The sequence below is a fragment of the Sciurus vulgaris genome (assembly GCF_902686455.1).
Source record: "Sciurus vulgaris genome assembly, chromosome: 10".
Lineage (NCBI taxonomy): Eukaryota > Metazoa > Chordata > Mammalia > Rodentia > Sciuridae > Sciurus > Sciurus vulgaris.
In genome coordinates this window covers 10,599,506-10,624,108 of record NC_136470.1, presented here as the reverse complement: position 1 = coordinate 10,624,108, position 24,603 = coordinate 10,599,506, and the positions used below count along the sequence as shown (strand labels likewise).

The window sequence follows — 24,603 nt, the reverse complement described above, 5'->3', positions numbered from 1 at the left end:
TATAATATGCCCGCCCCCATTGTGGGTTAGCTTCCACATTTGACCTTTGGTCTTTTGGGATTGGCTTATTTCACTTAGTATGATAGTCTCCAGATCCACCCATTTACCAGCAGATGTCATTCTTTTTTATGGCTAAGTAATATTCCATTTTATATAGATATATATATCTACCTCACATTTTATTGATCCATTCATCTATTGAAGGGCACCTAGGTTGGCCCCATAGCTTAGTTATTGTGAACTATGCTGCTATAAATATTGATGTGGCTGTGTCATTGTAGTATGCTGATTTTATTTTTGATAAACATAAAAATCTTAGGCCCTTTTCTTAGTTGTTTGAAATTTCAAAAATAGGGCTGCGGGTATAGTTCAGTGGTAAAGTGCTTACTTAGCATGTTCCAGGTCCTAGGTTTAATCCCTCGCACCAGAGAACAACCAACAGTTCTCACCTTGAATTTTATTGCTATGAGGAACATCCCTGTAGATGGGTCTCTGGGGCCACCTCTGATGACCGTGGGAGGCTGTTAGAAGCATTTCCTCAGTCCCACTGTTTGTGTGTGTACAATCAAGAGGAAGGAGGTTGAGTTTGAATCTGAAGGCTTTGGGAACCTGCAAGAGGGTTCCCAGACGCATCAGCTGGCGGGTTTCTGCAGTTCCTTGTGGGTTTAACGTGTGATGTGGCAGGTGGGCCTTTTGCAGTCAGGAGGCAGGCTGCGAGGACGGTGATGTCCCCTGGGAAAGCTGGAGTGCAGGGAGGTGTCCCACCTGGCTGTGGAGAAGCCCACTGAAGCAGGATGCAGCTTTAGTGACAGGTTCTACTTCCTCTGTTACAAGCTCGGAGGATTGGTGATCAGGCCCGGCAGGGTGGGTGGCTTTGTCTGTGGCATCACTTGGCTTTCTTGTTTCCTAGTGTGGCTGTTTCGCTTCTGCCATCTTGTCTGCATCCAGCACCAGGGAGAGGGCAGCCTAGGATTGCTGGCAAGGGAAACCCAGGCAGGGCCTGCACCATTTCCTCTCCTCTTCCACTTGCTGGGACACAATCCTGTGGCCAAGAACTGCAAGGCGTCTGGTGGTCCATGCCCAGTGAGAAGTTGGGGAATGGCCATAGGGCCAACCTGCAGTCCTGGCACTTCTGGCTCCCAGGAAAGTACTGTGATCCTCAAGTGTCCTTTCAGTTGCCTGTGGCTGGTTTGCCTGGAGGAAGCTTGCATCAAGCTGGCTTGAGAGCCAGGTAGAGGGTGCTGGTCCCTGCACTAGCCACAGGGAGCAGCCCTGGTCATGTCACTTCTGAGACTTCCCAGCTGCAGTTCTGCCTGTTCAAGCAGAAGCGACTCTGGGGAAGAAATCAGTCCGTTGGCCAAACACTTCTGGAGGGCAGCTAAGGAACGGGTACTGGGGCTGCTGTCTAGCAAACGCTCTTCTCAGAGGCTAAGAAGTAAAATACGTGGGAAGAGCCGACCTGGGAGCTAGTTTGGCTAGTGGGTGAACTGGGAGCATCTTAGGGACAAAGTGGGAAGGGTGTGGGGACTTGCCCCAGATGAGCTTAGCCTGCTGGCTCTCAAGTGTGCCCGGGTGGGTGTTAGCATACGGTGGCAAGTGTAAGACGGGAAGTGGGAGACCTGGGCCCTGGCTTGTCCACCTGCTTTCCTGTTTCACCCTGAGAAAATCTCTAAAGCCCCCTTCACCTTTCCTCATTTGTAAAGTGGGCTGATGTCCGTCCCACCTGTACCATGAGGTTCTAATAAAGCTTACGTGAGATATACAGGAAACAGTATCCTACAGTAAGTGTGCCACACCAGGATTAAAAGTACTCCAGTAGGGACAGGCCTCTCTGGAGAACTGATGGAGCAAGAGTCACCTGGTGATCCACCGGGCAGAGGAGTTCTCAGACACCCCTTAAGAGGCCAGAGCTGGCAGGCAGGGCCAGACAGACTTTGCTGAGCGACTGTGTAGGTGCTGTGTTTGAGTAATTCATTCCTAAGAGTGATCTAGGCAAGCCAAATTCTCCAGCCAGAAGGGTTTTTTAAACTATGAAACTAGGGGGACAATGGAAGAAAGATAGGCAAATAAGGTTCCTTTAAAAGACAAACAAAATACAGTCTCTTCAGGAAGCATTTTATTGTTGCTCCATGTCTAGGAATTTTCAGATGATAGAAAATCACTCAGATGCTCTCCCGCATAGCCCGGCTCAGCTTCTGAATCTTGGTTTTTGCGGACATATCAACATATTTCTCTCCAATACGGACAATCATGCCACCCATGATTGCTGGATCAGTCTAGGAAAGAAAACAGACCCGAAATGTGAGAACACATACACTGTTTCACTCCTCAATCGGAGAGGAGAAAGTGCTCTGAAATGACATAATGTGCTGCACAGATGTTACATCTAGAAAAACGTGCAAGTAAAATTATGCATGGAATCGGACAATCATTTACATTTAAAACAACATATACAGAGCTGGGGTTGTGGCTCCATGGTACAGTGCTTGCCTGGCATGTGTGAGGCCCTGGGTTTGATCCTCAGCAACACTTATAAATATATAAATAAAATAAAGGTCCATTGACAACTAAAAAAATAAAAAAATACATATACATATCTAACTTTTCATAAATAAACTGTTGCCATTTTAAGATCTGAACAACTTGAGGAAACATACCATATATAATTAAAAACCTACCTTAACCTCCAATTTCAACACTTGGCCTTGACTTAGGAAGCTCTTCAGGACTGTCTTTAACTCCGAGAGAATAGCTTCAGGTAAAGGCTGAAAAAGAACAAATCATCCATTAAATGTAGATAAAGCGTAACAGAAGCCTCCACAGATAAAAGGAAAAAAAAAAAAAAAATACAGTGAGCACAATTGCCCCGACCTGCCTTGTAATTTCCTGTCTTAAATACTGGGATCCGTGGCTGCGGCCCTCACCCCTATCAGTGCCGCTGGCTCAGGCACGAGGGCCCTGCCACACAAGAACCCTGGGCAAGCTCGTGTTCAGCGCTTCATTTACTGTCCATAAATACTGGTCCCCTCCTGTCCTGCCCAAGAGGAAAGTCAAGTTCAGCAAAGCGGAAGATGGGGAACCCTCCTCTGGCAGCCCTGTGGTCAGCGTGTGCACTGTCACCTCCTGGCGTGGTGAAGCTGGCTCTATGACTGTCTCCCCAGGCCCACGGCCACCAGCGGCTCTGGCACATCTCTCTCCTCCTGAGCCCCACAGAGCCGGGATGCCTGGTTGTCCCTGAGGTCAGCACAGCTCTGTCATTGGCCTGTGTAGGGCAGGCACCCCACGTGTCCAGGCTGCATTCCTCTTCCTGGTTAATGAGGAGAGGCTGCTGCAGGAAGGCCTTTCTCCATCACAAACCCCGCCCCCAGCCCAAAGCTGGCAAAACCTTTCCTTCTTTGTAAAGATCGCACAGTATCTTTGGGTGACGGTGGTCGAAGTGTATCAGTGTCTCATCAGAACACTCTTGCTAACTTCGAGGTTAGAGGCTTCTGAAACAAGTCCACGCCTTCCACTGGAACATGTGCTAAGTGCCAGGCACTTCACACCCACCCCTCTACTAATCTGGACCAGGCAGTGAGGCCTGTGGTGGTTATTCTCTCTTCAGCTGTGGGAGAACTGAGGGTCAGAGGTTAAGAAATCTGCCTAAAGACCCAAGTGAAGATTAACACCAGTATCTGCAACCAGTCTGTGTGTGCCTGAAGCCTGTGCATCTGCAAATAAAAACTGTTCTCAAGGGGCAGAAACTGATTTACCCTGGACTATAAACGTTAAGAGCCTAGTGACAGTTGGTCTGACTTTTGCAAAACTAAGCATCCTTTACAAAATCACACCTTTGGCTGCACTGAAGAACGGCCACACCGGTGCATGGCCATGGTGACAGGTAACTGCCTCAACTGTGGGCAGTTGTGACCCACAGTGGCGCCCTGTGAACATGCCAGCTGGGACGACTCTGAGCCAGGTCCGTGTTTTGGGGCATCAATTATGTACTGAACTGCAAATGTGCAAAGAAGTATTTATATACCAAAATGCCTCTTTGAAACTGCTTTCTTTGGAAAGTTATAGTAGCTTTTAAACACTAGAACTACTGATCTAGATGAGGTCAGGTGCTGTGTGCTGCAAGTAAATCTACCATATTCTTCTGATGTTTAAGCCCCTTGGACTGTATGGACCAAACTAAATCAGGAAGGAAATACATGTTTAAGGTGATACAAAATTATTTCTGGGGAGGTAACACAGTGTGGATTAAGGAACATGGAATTCTGAGACAGAGAGGCCTATGTTTAATCCAGGTCACACGTTTTGTGACTTTGGGCAAATTGGTTAATTACCCTGGGCTTCAGTTTCTCCTCTGTATTTAAAAAAAAAAAAAAAAAAGACAATTGTATTTCTACCTCATGGATCTTCTGATATTGAATCAAGTAATGAATTACAAAATACACGCACACACCAGGGTTCAGCAAAGATGGCTGGTGATTACAAGATCCAAGGGCCTATCCACCCTACCCCTTCCCATTCACTGCCACATTAATGAAAAGATTAGAAACCCTGGTTTAACCCAGTCTGCGGTCTTTATGAGTAATCACTGGTGTAGAAACACTAGTGAGATCAACACCAGCCCTTCCAAAGCAGAGGCTCACAGACACTCATAACAAGGATGCAGCCAACCTCTCAAGTGACATCACTTTCCCCAACTTCTTGACTTCCTGTTTGTCAAGGCAAATGCAGCAGGAGCAACCTGCTACTTACAGATGCAGTGGTCACTGTGCAAGGGACTTCTCCACGGTGCACACTCATGATGGTCGAAAAGGCAGAGATGATGCCCTGGGTATTGTCTAGGCGCCCGTTTTCAGCAAGCAAGCCTGGGAAAGTGAAGGAGGCTCAGTGACATGAACCTCACTTGACAGGTTACTCAATAACTATTATAATCACCCCAAAGGCCAATTTTGATTTGTGGCCTTAAAATATAATGCATGTCCTTTAAGAACATGAATGAAAACAGAACTTGTTATTTAAAGTATTGGGACTGGGGTTGTGGCTCAGCGGTGGAGCGCTCATCTAGCACGCGTGAGGCCCTGGGTTTGATCCTCAGCACCGCATAAAAACAAAACAAAGGTACTGTGCCCACCTACAACACATACATATATATTTTCAAGTATACCTTTATTTCAGTATATAGTCTTCAAAAACAGACTGCCTTGACAAGCACTTAGTGCGTGCGTGCGCACTTTTCTCCCCACGTGGATCTGCAGCAGCGCTCCTGCACCCAGTTTGCACCTGCGTTCATGCTTATGTTACGGATTCCAACATCCGGATGACCAGCCCCCAGGCGGACACCCTGTCCATCCTCAATGCCAATGACACAGGTAACACTCTGGAACATGTATTCTGATGTGCACAGACCACTGGGATCCTCCGTGGGTTGACACTACTCCCTGTGCAGCACATCCCAGTGGCCTTTAGGCTGCTCTTCAAACTAAATGCACAAATTGCCTGGGAGGCTGGTCAAGATGCAGATCTGGGCTTGGCAGGTTGCTGGGGTCCTAAGAGTCTTTACCGCCAACAGGCTCCCAGGTGATGGTGATGCTCTGAGTCCATGGAGCTCATTTCTGGTAGCCAAGTTTTAAGTGAACACAGGGAAGAGTCCCAGTACTTACTGATCAGGTTAGCCGTGATGGGGGAGAACCTCTCTTTTGCCGTCATGTCATTTAGGCTTTTGATTTTGACAGAACGCTTAATGTAGGGATTCAGAATAGAAGCAGCCACTTTGGGTTCCTTCAGGAGTTGCTGAAAGCACCAAAAGATAATTCTTTAGAGCACAAATGATCTCAGCAGCCAGTTTCTTTTCTCTTTTTCTTTTCCTCCTGCTGTTTCTTTTGTTCTTTTTGTGGTACCTTTTGTGACTGAACCCTTGGGGTTCAGTCTCTACCACTGAGCTACATCCCATCCCTTTTCATTTTTTGAGACAGGGTCTTGTTAAATTGCCCAGGCTGGCCTTGAACTTTTGATTCTCCTGTCTAGTCACCCAAGGAGCCGGGATTACAAGTGCACCACCCCCAGCCACTCACACACTTCTTTATGACTTACAAAAATCAGCACTTACAAGCACATATGAAGAAATGCTTATGATCAAATAAGTTTCTCCAAATGACTTTAGGAATATATTGCACCATGATTTTACACAGGATAAAACGTTCTTTGAAAATATTTAAAACTACCTTATGATGTTTCTGAAATAGTTTTGTTTTCTAAGAAAAATTATAAAAAATTAAGCAGCCAAAGACTCACTTCATTCCCTATCTTAAATGTATTCCATACAGGTAAGACTCTGGCTCTAGCTTTTCCTCAGGGCAGACCTAAATCAGATGCTCCAACAGCAGGGCAGGCTTCTCTCCCGTTCCTGGGAGGGGCCGCTGCATCCTGGCAGGTCCTGATTCTTCTGCTCTGCTTTTAGCAGAGTTCAGAAGACCAACCCAACTTGTGAGAAGTCTCTAGTGTTTCCATAGCAGCCTCAGTGGTCTGAAAGGGAGAATGGACCAAATATGGAAGTGCACTGCCATGGAGACCACCATCCCCATTTTGTTAACTGACAAATGTCTTTATTTAGAGAACAGATGAAGCTTCTAGCACCTTGCTGCTCTGGTTTCAGGCCAGAGTTCCAATGAATCAACCACTGCTCTTTCTAGCCAGGCAGCTTGCACTTACACATCTCTATGTGACTTCCAATCACTCTGCTGGTACTTCTGCCCAGGCTTTGGTCAGAATCTTGTCTCTGAGCCATGCTGCTTGTCACATACTGCCATCCAGTGTTCAGATTTCCACTGGAATGGTCCACAGAAACTGCACATGTATTCAAATTAAAAGTATCTTAGAATTTGGGTTTTCTATTTATCAACTGTTTCTGATGGATCTTCCTGGGATGGACAGTTAAGAGTGGCACCTCAGATGCTAATTTTCATTTATAAAAGGTCTTCTGTAACTGCCTCCCTCCTTTTCCTCCATGTCATGACTGACTTCAGGTTTGGGTCAGACCCCATTCTACTATCCACGACCCAGGTCATTCCTTTTGTTGTGCATATGACTTAAAATGGGCATAACTGATAAACAGCAGACGTAACTGTCACCTCCAAAAAGGCCTCTGTAGATCCTGTGTGTTCCTGACACCCTCCCCCGATGTGGCTCGAACAGGAGGGCTCGGCCTACTGGCTCTGTGAAGATCCAAGAGGACCAGCTAAGAACTTAAGCACATTTGCAACAATTGGATCACGGAAGGAATACAGAGCTAAACTTATTCTGTCCATTAGGACAAAAGTTACAATAAGAGTTCTAAACAAAAAAGTAAACAAAACAAGTGGCACAGAACAATAATTCTTATAGGTATTAAAATTAATGTAGAGTATAAGTATTATTCTATACAACTAGCCTATGAGGGTTTTTTTTTTTTTTCCCCTAAACAAAATAAAAATCTTTAGAAATATGTGGATTAGAAAATATAAGATATTCTTAAAGCATACAATTGAAAAAAAATTTCTGGGAAGACTATATACTAGAATGTCCCCCATTCACCCTCTTTTTTTTTTTGATATCGGGGACTGAACTCAGGGGCACTCGACACTGAGTCACATCCCCAGCCCTTTTAAAAATTTTACTTAGAGACAGGGTCTGAGTTGCTTAATGCCACGCTTTTGCTGAGGCTGGCTTTGAACTCGAAATCCTCCTGCCTCAGCCTCCTGAGCTGCTGGGATTAAGGCGTGTGCCACCGTGCCCAGCTCTCCTTCCCTTTCTTTAATATGGACCTGAGTGCCAGAGGTGGCAGCTAGAAAATCAAAGGAGAGGAAAAGTAACAAAATGTTTAGAAACTTCTAGACTATAAAATTAACTGAAAATTAAAGCAGACTTTTTGATTTAAATCACTAGGTTTGAAATTCAGCTTATTCTTTTCTTTCATGTTAAAGAAAACAAACCAAAGTGAAGATAAGCTTCCAGGGCGGCCGCTGGCCTCTGCAGCCTGCTCTCCCCTCGCAGGGAAGCTCTTGCTCCCCTCCTAACTCTGATACCCCCGAGCTCTGCTAGCCTTCTCCTCGTGTCCTGGGAACAAAATAATTAAAATCCAAGAAAAGACTTCACATGAAAATAAATTCTAGTAAAACAAAGTTGCAACATATTCTAAGACTATTTGGGGTGAAAGCACCTGTATTAGGGGCACAGATCTTTTTAAAGGTGACCTTTTAATTCTCTTCTAAAATGGTGATTTTTCTTAAATTACCAACTTACATTTTGATTGTATACTTCTACCTTTTCTTAACTGGAAATCTTGGTTCCTAATGTGAATATTCTTACATGTGTCTGCTTACCACAATAGTTTGAGGATAACAAAACCCAACATCATTACCAAAAACATGTTTATGGAGAACAAATTTTTTGTTTTCAGTAGTTCTTTTTCTTGTAGAATTTATCTTATTAAATCTCAATAGGAATGCAGAGTCAAATAATTAAAGGCAAAAATACATAAACAGGAACTTAAAATGCAGTAAAGAAAGAAAGCTACTTACTGCTACTCTCAACAACTCCTTTTCTACTTGTTCCAGTTTATTCTGTTTAGATGCAGCAGAATAAAGGGCAGTAGCATAGCGACCTTCAATGCCATATATCTGAACAGGTGGCTTCAGACAAAAGGGTAGAGTAAGAAAGAAGGAAAATCACTGAAGATGATATTACACTATCAAGCAGAATTAAACACTTATAATTCTAAAAATCCATCTCATAACACAAAACAATTTAAATATGTCATCAAAGTGCCGTTCTAAATGGCAAATCTCAAATTAGGAATATTTCCTTGGTCAGGTCCCTCTATCTTTCAGCATCTAATTCTTTGCTCGTGAAATGAGGGGTTGGGAAGACAGTGTCTAAAGACCCTTCCAGCTCTACCTCCTATAATTTAATTACTTTAAACTTTTCTTTTAAACCAATTAATTTTAAAATGTGCTTATGTTTTCCTTAAACTCAGCAGCTATTCAGTTGCAAATATGGAGATTTTTAACACTGATGGAAGGCAGTTTTGAATATACTAGAGCTAGGAAAAATATTGTGAATTTTATATTATACATTTCTGCTCACAGAACCTCCCCATCAGTGTCCAATTTAATAGAGCCCTTTGCTAATTCACGAAGCACCTGAGGTTTGACATTTCTACACGGGTCAAGCTACCATCAACATATGATGTGGTTCACTAAAGACAATGATCTGGCATTTTGATCTCCAGCTGTTTTTCCAAGGAGGGACTGGCTCACTGTTGATTGCGGTGAGCAGGTTAGATAGCCCAGTTCATCTGCAAGATAAGACATGTTCCTGCTCCCTGGTAGTTGAATCAATTCTCTGTCACATAAGAATTAATAATTAAAGGAAGAATCAAAGTAATACATGGAGATGTAGCCAAGTTGTAACCAGCTGGAAACAGGGTCACTACCAGCTGTTAGTCAACATTACTTTTCTGTCACTCAAAGGTTTCTTCATCAGGGGTCAATAAGGCTACTTCTAATTTGAAAAGCACGGGGTTGGCAGACTTTTGAAATGGTAAGATGTTTTGATGCCAAGTGGAGTAGTCCCTTGGTCCGTGTTGATTTTGTTCAGAGAAAGGGTGAAAGCAGTGACCACCCCTTACTGGCCATGGTGAAGGCAGGGTGGCACATGGAGCTGCAACAGAAACTGAGAAACCTCGATCTAATGTCAACTCCTAAAGCAACTTATTGTGAGAACCTGGGTATGTCATTTTATTTGGCTGGATCTGTTTCTTTCATTACAAATAAGCAAATAAAAGCTGACATGCCTATTTTGGACAGTTAATGGGAAAAACATGAATTTTTTTAAAAGTTACTATATTTAAAGGTTATGCACGAGCCCTCACACAGCAAGCACTCAACATCAATCCTTTCCCCACACCAGGCACACAGCACATTTTGGGAACCACAAACTATGTACAGAAAGGTTTGGACACTGAATATACAGAGGTCCATATCCCAATTGCATTGCTGTTTGACTCTCACACTTTCATCTGCTTTATATTACAAAAGAATATAAATTAACATACCCTCACAAGCTTGGTAAATGGTCTGACCACAGATGTACTGAAGCATCGCACCTTCAAAACAATCAGGGAAAATGGGTCAAACAAGGTTACTTGAAGGATTTCTATACTTAACTCAGTAATAAAAAAAAAAAATTTAATTACTTCTAAATGATTAGTTTCATATGCTTCTCTGTATTACCACAAATACACGGAGTGAAACACTCTTTATTACCTGGGAGCAAATTCCACCAATGAGAATCATTCCAAATAGTTTGGGAAACTGCCTTTGCATGTGCAGTTTACTGGGAATGGGCTCAGGCTAACACACACTAATGAGGGTGAAAGGAGAGGGGGGAGATAGAGAACAGCATTCTGAGAGTGCATGTTTCAAAAAAATTTAACATTTTTGGCATGAGTATTACCACACTCTTGGGAAGAACTGTCATAAAGTGGGAGGATTTTGATCATGATGTGCAAGAATATACCTTCTTAGAAATCCAAATGCTATCTAAAGATAGATTCATTATTTGAGTACTGCAGCAAACAGGTTTGATATGACAACAGGCCCTAGTTCTTAGAGTTGGTAGCTTGGTTATCAAAGGACAGAGCTGGAAGCCATGATTTAAAAATCACCTGCAAGGGCACAGGTCACCTTCACATTCTTCAGCACAGGAAGGTCCTATATCAGAATTCGCTGTGACTATTAAAAAGCTTTTAACGCTCATAGGAAAGCTGCACAGGCTGCAAAGGTCATAGCATGTAAAGCAGCATGATGGATACAGTACAAGGGGCACGCATTTTTTCCAATTCCATCCTCTGTTTGACTCTGTGGGTTTCGATCTCAACACTACCAATCACTGGTTGAGCAGCCAAGATGGGTCACTTAAGCGTTTTTGTGATTTTTCTTCGTGAAAATGTAGTGGACTTTGCGAATATTCCTGAGCATTTACTAGTGACCCCTGGCAGGTTGCACCACCACCGCGGCCCACGAAGCTCACTTGGGGGCGGAGCCCTGTGCGATCCTCGGAGTCGCGGGAAGCCCGGACTCGGTCTCCTGTCCCCTCCAACCAGGGGCCTCCGGGGCAGTGCTCCGAGGAGGCCAAGGTCACGGCTCCCGCAGCCCCGCGCCCACTGGCCCGCTGGCGTCCACGGAGGCGAAAGGAGGGCCTGCCTGCATCGCCCCCGCCCTCCAGGCCCCACGACCTTGAACGGAGGCCAGACTCCCCCAGCCGTGGCCCCGCATCCTGGCGCTCAGCACCTGTACCGGTCACCCCAGGAGCAACCTCCTGTTGGCTTGTCTCACCTGCCGCGAAAGGCGCGACGCTGCTGAGGCGGCCATCTTCTCCCGGGTGGCTGTAGGTCAAACCCGGATAGGAAACGAGAGGGGTGTGAAGGCGCAGGCGCGCGCCAGCGTGGCCGCTAGGCTCTCTGGGAAATGTAGGCGCCTAGCGCCAGGACGCATGCGCGATGGGGTTTGCGGCCCGGGAGTTGTAGTCCTTAGAAGCAGGAGCACGGGAGCCGACCAGAGGGCTGTGGTGGGTCTGATAGACATAACGCTTTTAAAAATGAAATCCTGAAGTCATTAAGCGGCCCTTAGCACAGAGTGGGTTTGTTGTCCCTAGTTTTAAAATTTACATTTAGATAAAACACAGTGACGTTTGTTGCATTCACATTCATCGTTAGCATCTACCCTTTCTCCCTAGCATACCAAGCACCATCAGCTGTATAAACAAAGCAAACCAAACCAAACAAAAAACAAACCAAACAAAACAAAAACACCACAAAACGAGCCCTGTAGTTCCAAGAGCAAACATCACATCTCGCTTACCCGGGTCAGGACTCGCCTTTCAGTCCCCTACCCGCTTCTCCATCTGACCCGAGCATTGCCCTGTTAGTTTGTGAAGGTGTGTAAGATTCTGGGGCTTAAATGCCGATTCTGTGTATAAAAGAGTCGGATCTGAAATAGAAAAACCTGGGTTTAAGCAGAGGCGACACCGAAACTTAGCAGCCAACGCTAGCCTTGACCGGTTTCCCTGCATTCTTGAAAAAAACCTGTGTTCAACCCATTCCCCATAAGCGGAGAGTGCTCTAATTTTCTCTGTTGTAGAGGAAGAGAATCGACTGGCAGAATGAGGGTCAGTCGTAAAACAGTGGGATTCTGTGATCAATATAAGAGAAAAAAAATTTTCTACTTAAATCTAGTATAGGAACGCAGATTAATTCATTTATTTACCCTTTCAGAGTGCAATTTTTTCATCATTACCTTTTTTAAGTGGAAAAAAAGTAGAAGAAATGTAATTGCTCTTTTTTTTCCAACCACCCAGAGCTAGCTGTTGTCAGGATTTTGAGGAACTGTTCCCAAATATATTTTCAGACTGTGGACTGCCCAGACTTGAATCTCAGTAGGTTATGTGTTGTTGGCCTAATTATACAACTCCCTGGGCTTTAGTTTCCTAATCTATAAAAATAGATATTATAGTAGTACTTGCTTTATGGATTATTATAAAAAGTAAAGAATTTAATATGTATGTAAAGTACTTAGAACAATTGCCTGACAGAACCTCACTCAATAACATTAGTTATTGATTTTGTGCTTACTTTTATTACACTTACAGATTCACAATCTGTGTATAAGTTAATATTTTGACTTTTTTCTTAATATAAGAGAAAAAGGATACAGAATTATATATGGATTGTCAATACATTCTTATAATGTAAGCATGTTTCCAAGTTTAAAATTTTCATAAACATCATATTAATGGCTGCAGAATAATCTATCAAATGGATATTCTGTAATTTGATCATTCTGGGATTTTTAAACACAATTCAGATGGTTTCCACTTTTGTTTTTGGACATTTTAAACTCCTGAGCATCTTTAGACACTTTTTTTTCATATTTAGAATAATTTCCAAATAGATTGTCAAACTGCCCACCTTGGTGAGAGTATAAGAATTCTAAGAGCCAGGATTGGTATCATATGTTCGAGCTGCTTTTCAAAAAAATTTAACCAATTTACACTTTTACCAGCATTGTATGAAAAGCCATGTTTTTCTCCAAGGAGTCTTCTCTCAACTTTTTTGTTTTATGCTGACCCTCAGTTCAAAACAAATATTGCTCACCATTTTATTTTCTATACAAAGGCATCATATGCAGTCATAGCAGCAGCAGCACACCATCATAAGCACCTCAACTGCATGCATTTTAAAAATGAAGTGACTTTCCCTTTAATTCAGGAAGAACGCTTCCCAATGATACTAATCAGAAAGCTGGACAAAGGTTAATGTGCAACATGTTCATTGCACTGACTTTAATATAGAAAAAAAAAAAAAAGGAAACACATCTTTAAGCATCAAGGACTTTTAAAATGACATATTATGCAGCCATTAAAATGAGATTTTCAGAAAGTATTGCATGACATGAAAAATATTTAATAATACCACATTATTATGTTATTTATTTATCTTTATGCGGTACTGAGGTTTGAACCCAGTGCCTCACATGTGCTAGGCAAGCGCTCTACCACTGAGCCACAACCCCAGCCCCATACCACATTATTAAAGGAAAAATAAAAACCACATTCTATATTTCTCAATAATGAGCATATGTCGCACTATGATCAAGAAAAAAAGAAGGAAGGAAGGAAGCAGCTATGATCCTGTCGCTGCACTGCTGTACCTTATATGGTAGGATGCATCTGCTCTAGTTTTTTGATGAAGCTCCATTTCTGACAGGAAATCCAATTGCTTTGGTAGTGGCATAAAAACAGACATACAGACCAATGATACAGAACAGAAGACACAGAGACAAACCTACATATACGGTCCTGATCCTTCACGAAGGTGCCAAAAACAAACATTGGAGAAAAGACAGCCTTTTTAACAAATGGGGCTGAGAAAACTGGTTATCCATATGCAGAAGAATAAAACTAGACCCTTATCTTTCACCTGCACAAAAAACAACTCAAAATGGATCAAATTTGGAGAATATCATGCTAAGCGAAATAAGCCAAACCCAAAAAAACCAAAGGCTGAATGTTTTCTCTGATATGCGGATGCTAATTCACAGTAAGGGGAGGTGGGGTGCCAGGGAAGAATAGAGTCACTTTAGATTAGGAAGAGGGGAGTGAAGGGAGGGGAAGGGGTAGGAGGCAGGAAGGACAGGAGAGTGAAACAGACATTATTACCTCATGTACATATGACTGTGTGACCCATGTGATCCTACAGTATGTACAATCAGAAAATGAGAAATTATACTCCATTTATGTATGCTTGATCAAAATGCATAAATGCACTCTACAGTCATGTATAATTAATTAGAACAAATTTTAAAAATTTTAAAAAGTGAACCAAAGACCTGGGAATTAGATCAGAAATGATGTAGGACAGGGGCTGGCATTGTGGCTCAGTGGTGAGCGCTTGCTCCACCACTAGAAGAAGACGTAGGTCCAGTAATGTTTAGGCACAAGCGAAGACTTTCTCAATATGGAAGTAAGGCCAAAAGTTAATAAATGGGACAGCATCAAATTAAAGAGTTTCTGCACAGCAAAGGAAACAATTAGGAATCTGAAGAGAGAACCCACAGAATGGGAAAAATCTTTGCTAGCTGCTCTTCTGTCAGAGGATTAATATCTAGAATATATAAAGAACTCAAAAAACTTAACGCCCCGCCCCAAAAATCAGGTAACCCAATTAATGAATTGGGCAAATGAATTAAACAGACACTTCTCAGAAGAAATATGAACGGCCAGCAAACACATGGAAAAATATTTAACGTCATTAGCAATCAGGGAAATGCAAATCACAGCTACACTGAGATTTCATCTCACACCAGTCAGAATGGCACTCATCAAGAATACAAATAATCATCAATGCTGGAGAGGATGTGGAGGAAAAGGAACACTTTTACACTGTTGGTGGGACTGTAAATTAGTGCAACCACTATGGAAATCAGTATGGAGGCACATGAAAAGACTAGGCGCGGAACCACCCTATGACCTAGCTACACCACTTCTCGGTGTTTACCTGAAGAATAAAAGTCATCTTACTGCAGTGACACATGCATACCCACGTGCATGGCAGCACAATTCACAAGAGTCAAACCATGCAATCAGCATAGGTCAATGGATGGATGGATCAGGAAGATGTGGTATCTCACACAATGGAGTCTTATTCAGTCATAAAGAAAAATGAAATTATGGCATTTGCAGGAAAATGGATGAAGCTAGACACCTTCATGTTAAGTGAAGTAGGTCAAACTCAAGGTTAAGGGTTATATGTTCTCTCTCATGCGGAAGATAGAGAAGAAAAAGAAAAACAAAAGGCGAGGACAGATCTAAAGTCAAAGGGAGCTCAGTAGAGGAAAGAGGTGCTGGGGAGAGATACTGGCCCAATACTGGCCCGATTATATTGTGCACATTATGAACATGTAATGACAAATCCCTCGAATATGTAGAACTATAAGGCACCAATGAAACACATAGGGAAAAAAAAGGAAAGGCAATTGATGTGCCCCATGATGGATTAAGGATTGGAACAGAGGATGAACAAGGTTTCTCCCAAAGATTCCCTTCTATGTGGACTCCTCCGGCCTGGGAGGAATCCATAGTGAGAATTCTGTCCGTTCAGGGCAGAGGGCAGTATTAAGGTTTTCTCTACACATTCTGTTCACTGGAAAAATCTGGGAAATGCTTGCATTTTTTCATGTATTTCTTTACCCTGGAGTGAATTCTACTTTCTTTTGTCCTTTTCTTTTTTAAAAATATGTTTTAGTTGCTGGTGGACACAATACCTCTATTTTTTTACTTGTATGTGGTGCTGAGAATCGAACCCAGTGCCTCACACATGCTAGGCAAGCGCTCCTCCACTGAGCCTCAATGCCAGCCCCTGTCCTTTTCTCTTTCAAGAGCTGTATGGGGTAACTTTGCAGCACACCAGAGCCACTCATAAGCTAAGGAGCCTGAGTTAGAGCAGTTCTTTGATATATAACTTGTCTTTCTGTTTCAATTGCAAGAATGTGAAAATGACCTGGTGACTTTCAACTGGGTCTGTGGTATTTCCCTGTTAACGGGTTTTCAGGGTAGTCTTGCCAGTCTGCAGAGGTCACTGGTTTGGAACTGAGCAGGCTTTGAACAAGAAGAAGTTGTAGTGAAAACCAGCAATAGGATTCCAGACAGTATGACCATATTAATTTAAACTGTTTATCTTTAAGATTTCACGCATCTTCTAAGAGAAAAGGAGAAAATAAACACAAAACAAAGGACTTAATGGTTTGTTGTTTGTCTTTGTAGAAAACTGCATTAGGAAGGTCTGCAGTACAGACCTTTGGGGTCTAGAAGTCAACAGAGGGAGGACCATGAGCTGCAGAAACTGCTCACCCACCCCTAACAGGTTCCTTCCCTCCCCTTATGCAGGTCTGTGGGTCGTGGCCACCTTGAAGCTGCCACCTTCTCAGGCTCAAGGTCACAGCTCTCAGACTGATGCAGGTTTCTGCAAGATCATTCTGACACTAGGGGGCGCCATCTCCCCACGTTCTGAATAGCCTCTGCCGTCGGGATCAATTTCTTTCTAGAGCCTTCTGTGTCCAATTGCGGTGCGGGCTCACATTTGCAAGTAAGAATCAGCATTGTGAGATCCACAAACAAAAAGGATCCCAGAGAGAGGCGGTAACCCAGGCTCCTGGTGTTCTGGGATCCAAATGGCTACAGTTTCTTGTCCCCGACCCCTAACCCCCCCCCCCCCCCCCCGGGTCGGGGTCAAACCCTCCCTTGGAAACCCCTAGAAACCGCGACCTCCAGTGTTCTTTCTGGGCTGCACTGCCCGCCCACTTGGCCCCGAAACTTCCCGCAGCAACCCAGGTTTTGCTTCCCTGGCAGGTCCTTTGCTTCCACACAAGAGGGCTACTAGGCTGGGGCAGATCTGGGACTTTGTTATCAGTCTTTTTTCTTTTAGGGTTGAGCAGTTAAGGGGAAAGTTAGGCTGTTTAAATTGCATGCCCTATTCTGGAGGTCAGTTATGGTAGAAGAAATAAACAAATGATAAATAGTGGAACCTCACTGATTTGAATCAACACATGGATTGTAAATGGAGGCGCTCCGACTGTAGTAAACTGTACCTGTTTGGTGCCTTGGATGCCATGAAGCATTCTGCAGTTCCAGTCGTGCTTACATCTGTTGGTGGTCCTGCCTGCGACTCAGGGTCTGGGGTCTGGTGAGACTGCATCAGGCTGTGTAGCCCCTTGCCTTGCCCCTCACTAACTGTGCACCTTGAGTGAGTCGCGGGATCTCGGTGCCTTAGTGTCCTTCTGTGGGTAATGGAGGGAGTCGCATAGGGTCCTGTGAGTTAAAGCCTGTAAAATGTGGGGGTCAGCAGCTGAGAAACTTGAGTGCTACTGTTACCCTCAGTCTGCCGTCCCTACCTGGTATCTGCCTGCAGAGGTAAAGTGAGCGTGAACTTGGGTGCTTCACTAAGGTGCTCTTTCCTCTCCTTCCTGGGTGGTGACTTAGAAAGTCTGATGGAGCACTATCATAGCTTCTGGAAAGCCGGGAAATGGTTACCATCAACCCCAGCCCCCCTTTTAGAGGCACCTGATCCCCAAGAACCACTGTTAGGTGGGTCAGAAGTGGGTGTCCTCACCTGAGAGTTTCCAAGTGAAGGCAGACTTCTGGCTTCAGGACCATCTGCAGTCGGGACACATTGGCAAACAAGCATTGAACACTATTTACTTAAAAAAAAGAGTATTTATGTTTGTAATAAAATGTGAGAACTGCTGAGGCTTTGTAGGAATTTAGTGTGAACCAGGAAGTTATATGGTTAAAAAAAAGGAAATTACACATTTTTTCCTTTACACAAGTATTTAATTGTAGGAAAAGTGAAAGTAAAAGTCAGGGCCAGGGGTACATTCAGACACTGGGGAACCTCCCAGATGTTGGGACACGGCGTGGGGCAGTCTGATGTCAAAATGTCCCAGGATAGTGACAGGATCTTCTCTCACCCCACAGTGGGGAGTACCACCCAGGAAATTGGTGATGAGACACTCTTCCACAGAGCGATTATTTTTAATTTCTATTCCTAAAGAAGCTCACAGGAGGAGGAATGCTTGCTTTGAGATTTCCAGGAAATGAGGTTGGCGCTCTGTGGGGCCATACAGTTTAGCACAGGATGAGGGACGAAGAGCAGAGAAAGTGGTTCCTGTTGGCCCCACTGAGCCCAGAGGCTGGGAACAGTGTAGAAGAAGAAAGAAGGCTTTTCTCTACCCCAGGGTTTAAAGGCAGCCATAGTTCTTTCGTGAATGCATTAGTGTGACCTTGCAGATGGCCCTTTGACCTGAATGTGTAAAGAATGCCCGTGCTTTTTATCCTGCTGAGCACCTCCTGGGGGGAGACAGAGCTGGTAACATATTTTTGTGGGGTTTTGATTCTGTGCATAGAATTGCAAGGCTGGATCAAAGCATCATCTATTTTGAGTTTTTAAGCAATGAGGGGGTTATTACTGGGGTGTTTTGTGGAGACCAAGGCCAAATTTGTAGGAAAGCAGAATAATCTGGACCATTTATTTTGGATGGCTAGAAGTGGAACAGAGGTCCTTCACTAATTCAGCCCTTCCTTCCTTCGTGCAGGCGTGAATTCATCCAGAATCATTCGCTGCGGGTTAGAGGTCATGCCAGATACTGCGGAGACCAGGAAGCAACCAAGACTCACCCACCCTGCCTTCAAGCAGGGTCCCCAGCGTCCTTTGAATCAGTTTAACTTTTCAAAAATCACCTTTCCCTTTGCTCTTCATTTCAGAAACTAGAGGGACCTTAGCCTAACATCAAACTGAATTGCATATAATTCTATAAGCTCAGTTTTCTTGACTATATCTTGAAATTTATAGGAATTCCTTCTACACACAAGCTCCAAACACACCACAACCCTGTCATATCTTGGCAACTAACTGAAGCAATGAGAGAGGAATGATAAAAATAAGTCATTCCAGCTGGCTGAGCATTACGGTATAGTTCTCAAAGTGGTTGTTCATCAGAAATGAAGCTGGGCTGGGCATGGTGGTGTGCACCTGCAATTTCAGCCGCTTGGGAAGCTGAGGCAGGAGGGTCACTAAGTTTGAGGACAGCAAGACCCTCAACAATCTAGAAAGAGCCTGTCTCAAAAAATATAAAGGACTGGGTACAATTCTCAGTATCCCATATTCCCCCAAATACGAAGTGGGTACCATCTCTCTAGCATTGAATCAAAATGAGACTTGGGACAATGAGAAGAAAGCCAGTGTTCTTTTTTTTCTTGTGATTTGTGGCTCACTGTGGAATCAACAGAGTTTATGTAATCCAGATTTGCTGATGTTCTGGAGCCCTAGATGTTATTTGTGTTCTGATCCCATTTCCTGAGAATAGCCTAGAAATAGTCTTTCATGGTAGTCCTCAATCCTGGCAACTGATTGAAATCAAGGGTGGAACTTTAAAACCTACAGATATTCACTAAGACAGGAATTAGAATCTACTATGCACATTTTACTTTTAATTAATTGTTGAATTTGTCCAAGGATTGGATAGGAATTAAATAAATCATAGTATATCTATAACGAAATATTGTGCTGCTGCCCTTTTGACCTGAGAAAATATTCATAATATACTATTAAGTTTTTTAAAAAAAAGAAGAAAGGAAGAAAGAAAAAGCAAGATCAAGAAAGAGTATTCAGTTTATAATATGATGACATTTTTGTTAAATGATCAGTTATTTATATGCCAGAGGGAACCTCAGAAACCATCTCTCAACGGTGGTGGTGACTGATTCCTGTTTGTCGTCTCCTTGGTGCTTTTTGGGTTTCAGGCACAATCTCATAGCACTTCGTACAGGGGAAGAATTCTGTCAATAAATGTTGAGCATTTCCTCTTTGGGAACAACAGGAGGAAGAGGAGCAAAGAAAGGAGGAGCACCTGCCTGCTTCATTCATTCGTTCATTCCAATTTTGATTAAAATCGGAACTTTAAAATCTTTGTCATTAATTTTATTTAGTCTTTTATTCCATTTATCCAGAAAAATACGTCTCACGGACTTGCCGTGAGCTCATCACTCCCAGTGTTGGGAGATCACACTGGGGTCTGGAGCTTCTTGGTATGCATGTGCCCTCCCCAGAGGGTCTGGCCCAAGCACTTCTGGTGGGGCCTGGGAATTTCCCATTCTAAACAAGTGCCCCTCGTGATCTGACAAAGTATCTGGCACCTTCTTTGAGAACCTGTGAGAAGTGTGTCCTTGGGCTTGAGTTGCTGCAACCTTTGAAAAAATGGTGGGATGTGAGCTGCGCTTTGTTGGTTCCATCATGAAGTCTCAACGAAGCTCCCCCAGAATGTCCCTGGACCCTTGGGACTAGCCAGCTGCACTGGCTAGTTTTAGAATGTGACGTTTAAGTGGGGAGACAATCAAAATATTGCCCAGCATCCTTGAAGGTTGTTATCGGAGGCAAACCTTCCTTCTTTCCTTAAGGCCACTCAGAAAACAGCAGCCCAGGAAGTAATAATCCTAACAGCAGCAATCACCTGTTAAACATCTGTCTAAGCCCTTTAGATTCACTTATTTAATTCTCTCAAAACCCTGGATCAGCTGGTGGCACGTGCCTGAAATTTCAGCGACTCAGGAGGCTGAGGCAGGAAGATTACAAGTTCAAAACCAGCCTCAGCAACTTAACAAGTCCCCAGGCAACTCAGTGAGACCCTGTCTCTAAATATAATACAAAAACGGGCTGGGGATGTGGCTCAGTGGTTGATTGCCCCTGAGTTCCATCCCCAAGTACCAAAACCAAAACCAAAAACCAAACACACACACACACACACACACACACACACACACACAATGCCGTAGGTCAACGATGGATGGAATCATCCCTGTTTTACAGATGAGGACACCACTGAGGTCTTAGTAGACCTGCCCAAGATTACATGGCCGGCCAGGTGGCTTGTACCCAAAGACTCGGGCTCAGCTGTATCACTCAAGCACACTCTGCCAGTGGCCAAGGTGCAGCCTCTGGCTTGGGAGGTGCCTCAGGGCTGGAGGATATCAACCAGGGCAGGCAGCCTTCTGCTCAGCTGCCACTGCCTATTTCCTGGTGTGAAATTATTATTTAACTTCAACCTTCTAAACTGTGCCCTTCATGGTCCCAGCTTGCACAAAGTTAAAAAGCACTTGCTAGAATGCATAAAACACAGCCAGCAGCGTATTTCCAGAACACGTTGGAAGCCAGGCAGCGCTCCTTGAAACCCAGGTCCTTGGGGGCAAAGCCGTTCAGAGGGAGCGTTTCCGCCGGAGCCTGCGGCCTGCCATGTGTGTGGAACTGGGGAAACCTTGGGATCCGGGAGGCCAGGGCCCTGGGTCAGGAGCTAGCAGTGGGGTCAGAGGGCAGGGCCTCTGCGCTCTGGGATCGTGGCCAGCACGTGGAAACTCCTCACAGTTTTTGCGTGTTAGTGAAGCTCTCTTTGGGAGGAAAACATGGCTTCCCCTCACCCCAGGCAAGTTTTGCAACTCTTCTTTTTTGGGGGGGTTGGAGATCTTGTGCCTGGCTCTACCACTGGGCCACATCCCTGGCCCATAACCACGCTGTTAAATATACTCTAATATATCGTTTTAATTTTAATTTTGCTGAGATATAATTCACACACCCTGAAACTCATATACCCTTTCATTGAAATTGAATTTTTGTGGTGTGTGGGGCTGGGAATTGAACACAGGGCCTTGAGCATGCTAAGCAAGGCCTCTACCACACTGCGACATTTCCAGCCCTGCGTGACCTTTAAAGTGCATATTTCAGTGGCTTTTCGTATATTCATAGACATCAGAACTAATTCCAGAATATTTCCATAGCCCCAAAGAATCAGCATCCCCATCCCCTGGCCAATTCTGATGATTTTTAATGGTTATATTTCTTCTCTTCGATCACATTATCAGGGGCCATTGGAACTCATGGTTCTTCCCGGAACATAGTAGATACCTAGTAAATATAATTTGGGATGGGTACCAGGGATTGAACTCAGGGGCAATCAACCTCTGAGTCACATCCCCAGCCCTATTTCACATTTTATTTAGAGACAGTGTCTCACTGAGTTGCTTAGTGCCTCGCCATTAGTGAGGCTGGCTTTGAACTCACGATCCTCCTGCCTCAGCCTCCCGAGCCGCTGGGATTACAGGCATGCATCATCGCGCCCAGTTTAGCAAATATTTTTAAATCTGAGATCTCAACCTTGGATTTTTCATTCTTTTTCTGATTTTTATGATAATTTAAAAATTATGTTAAATGACTAGAAGAAGTCAACATCCATCTGTTGTGCCCCACCTCCCTTCCTGCTACTTAGGAAGGCCTGAGCTCAGAGGACGCCTGTCAACTGGATAAGTGTTTTATTGACCTTTCTTTTAATTCAGTTTGATTTAGGAAAAGACAGAGACATCTTGAATCTTATTGTAACACAAACAATGATAGTTCAGTGATATGTCACAATTTTCCAGCTCATAAAAATATGGGGAGGAAATTAATAACTTGAACTGTGGGAAAGAAGTAAAATTGGAAGTCTGATGTGCATGGGTCTGAACTGTTGTTTACAGAATGAGAAGCGGGTCACACATAGGCTGAGACATGGCCTCTGTCATGCCTGAGAATCTACAAACTCAATTCCCTTGCACTGGCAGAATATGAAAGCTAAAGATTATCTTCTAATCCTGTGGCATTTTTTAAAATCCATGGAATGGTCTCTGATGCTCAAAAATTTCCACTTAAAGTCACATACTCTTTTGGAGGCACAAATATTTTGGTTACTCTAGTAGGATGAATGGAAAGATTTATTAGAACAAATGCCACGGTTCCTGCACATAAAGACAGGGCTGCTTCTGTCCTGCTGTGGCCACAGTCCCTTCTGCTCCAAAGTCCCATGTCTTTTGAAATTCAAATAGTTCATGTGACATCTATGCTTTGCAGAAAAGTGAAAAACTCACATGCTCACTTATGGATAAATACAATTTAAAAAGTGGCATATCCATGTAATGAAATATTATATGGTCATGAAAAGTAGTGAAGTACTAAATCCTCAGAAAGGAAGAATAGAGGTTGCTCAGGGTTTGCGGGAGGAAAGTGGGGAGTGACCAAATTAATTAATTCCAGAAATTTGCTTTTTGAAACGATGGAAAATTTTCTGGAATTAGAGGTGACGGTTGCCTAATTTTCTGACTATACTATAAGATACTCCATTGTGTGAATTTGAAATATAAATCACATCAATTTTTTAAAGTAAGAAGAAAAAAATAAGAGGAAGAGGAAGAAATCTTGCTTTATTTAGTTGGTGCCTGTGCTGGTTTAGTGTCCTCCTTGGCAAGGGCGGCATTGCTGGGGTGAAACAATTCCTGTCCTGCCCACTGCTGACCCACTGGCTCAGGCCTTAGCACTCTTGCCTGGGTTGTGGAACTAAAGAATTTTGACGGCTGGAAAGGTCCTTTGGGATTCTAGCTTGACTCTCTCATCAGGGGTGCTGACAAGTCCCGGGCAGTAGAAGTGACGTGGTCAGAGTTGCCTGCTTAGTGGCCAAGCTGGCGGGAAAGCTGGCAATCTTTTCCCTGGTCCTTTATTGCTGTGTTTTCCTCCCTCTCTGTTCTCTGCTCCAATTCAAGCCTACATTCCACAGACCTAGTCTTCCTGAAACAGATGTGTCACAGTCCTGTTAACAAACACGCAGATCCCAGTGGCTCCCTGTTGCCCTCTAAAGTCCTAACAAGCTGCCCTCCCTGGCCCCATACACAGGATGCTGTCCAGTGTCACCTCATGTTCATGTTTTCTCAGTAAACTTTGCATGTGTTTATGCCTTTATTCCTCAGTCAACTTCCAAGTTTCTTGATGACCAAGATCATGTCCTAAATGCCTTTGACCTCCTGGCACAAGACACCATGCAGTTCCTTGGATCTGGTAGGGAACCGGAAATATTTGTACAAGAGTTGAGTCCATTCAAGACCATAGCTCATCTTTGTCCAGATAAACCTAAGGACATCTTAGAGGAATTCTGGCAAAGGTTGTGCTACATCTCTTCTGCTGGAAGACAAAGACCTGGGTTTAGCTTTTGGGGGTAATCCGGACAATGAGATTCTAGAAAATTCTCCTGAGATTGAATTTTGTCTCAAAATGGCAAAACACACTGATGACTTTATGAGAGAAAGAGGAGAGGAGACAGAGAGGAAACTAAGCATTAATTTTGAAATAACCTTTTATTATAGAAGTGATTTGTGTTCATTATAGATTTAGAAATTTCTGAGAAAGTTCCAGGAATATAAAGAAAATCAAAAACTTCTGCAAATCTATTGATAACCTGTGGTTCGTAGAGCCATTTTTCTATGCACCACATATACATTGTTTAGAACAATGAATCCTACTCTGCGCAATGCTTTGTAACCTGCTTTTAAATTAAATGAAAATTGAATGGCACAACATTCAGTGGAAAGAATTTTGTTGCCATCAACTCAAATGATTCATTCTGACGACACAGGGAAAGAGCAATTCAGCCTTTGTTTTGCTTCATTGCT

General features: G+C 43.6%; 1 protein-coding gene across 2 annotated transcripts; it reads right to left on the bottom strand.

Annotated features, from left to right (window-relative positions):
* Window positions 1-2,094: 2,094 nt before the first annotated feature.
* On the bottom strand, window positions 2,095-11,475 carry ATP5PO (ATP synthase peripheral stalk subunit OSCP). 2 transcript variants are annotated; one of them, XM_079154949.1, is made up of 7 exons: window positions 11,367-11,475; window positions 10,085-10,135; window positions 8,550-8,660; window positions 5,655-5,784; window positions 4,747-4,859; window positions 2,679-2,765; window positions 2,095-2,276 (listed from the first exon to the last, which is right to left on the bottom strand). In XM_079154949.1, the coding sequence occupies exons 1-7, from the start codon at window positions 11,400-11,402 to the stop codon at window positions 2,163-2,165; spliced, it is 642 nt and encodes a 213-aa protein (XP_079011075.1). In that variant the 5' UTR covers window positions 11,403-11,475; the 3' UTR covers window positions 2,095-2,162. The 2 variants fall into 2 exon arrangements, with proteins under 2 accessions (XP_079011075.1, XP_079011074.1); XM_079154948.1 differs by lacking the exon at window positions 11,367-11,475 and adding an exon at window positions 10,296-10,340.
* Window positions 11,476-24,603: the final 13,128 nt, after the last annotated feature.

Coding starts and splice junctions, on each gene's coding strand:
- ATP5PO (XM_079154949.1), bottom strand. CDS start 11,402: ATGGCCGCCTCAGCAGCGTCGCGCCTTTCGCGGCAG. Junction 10,136..11,366: donor CGTCGCGCCTTTCGCGGCAG/GTGAGACAAGCC, acceptor ATTGTTTTGAAG/GTGCGATGCTTCAGTACATC. Junction 4,860..5,654: donor CATCACGGCTAACCTGATCA/GTAAGTACTGGG, acceptor TCACTTTCCCAG/GCTTGCTTGCTGAAAACGGG.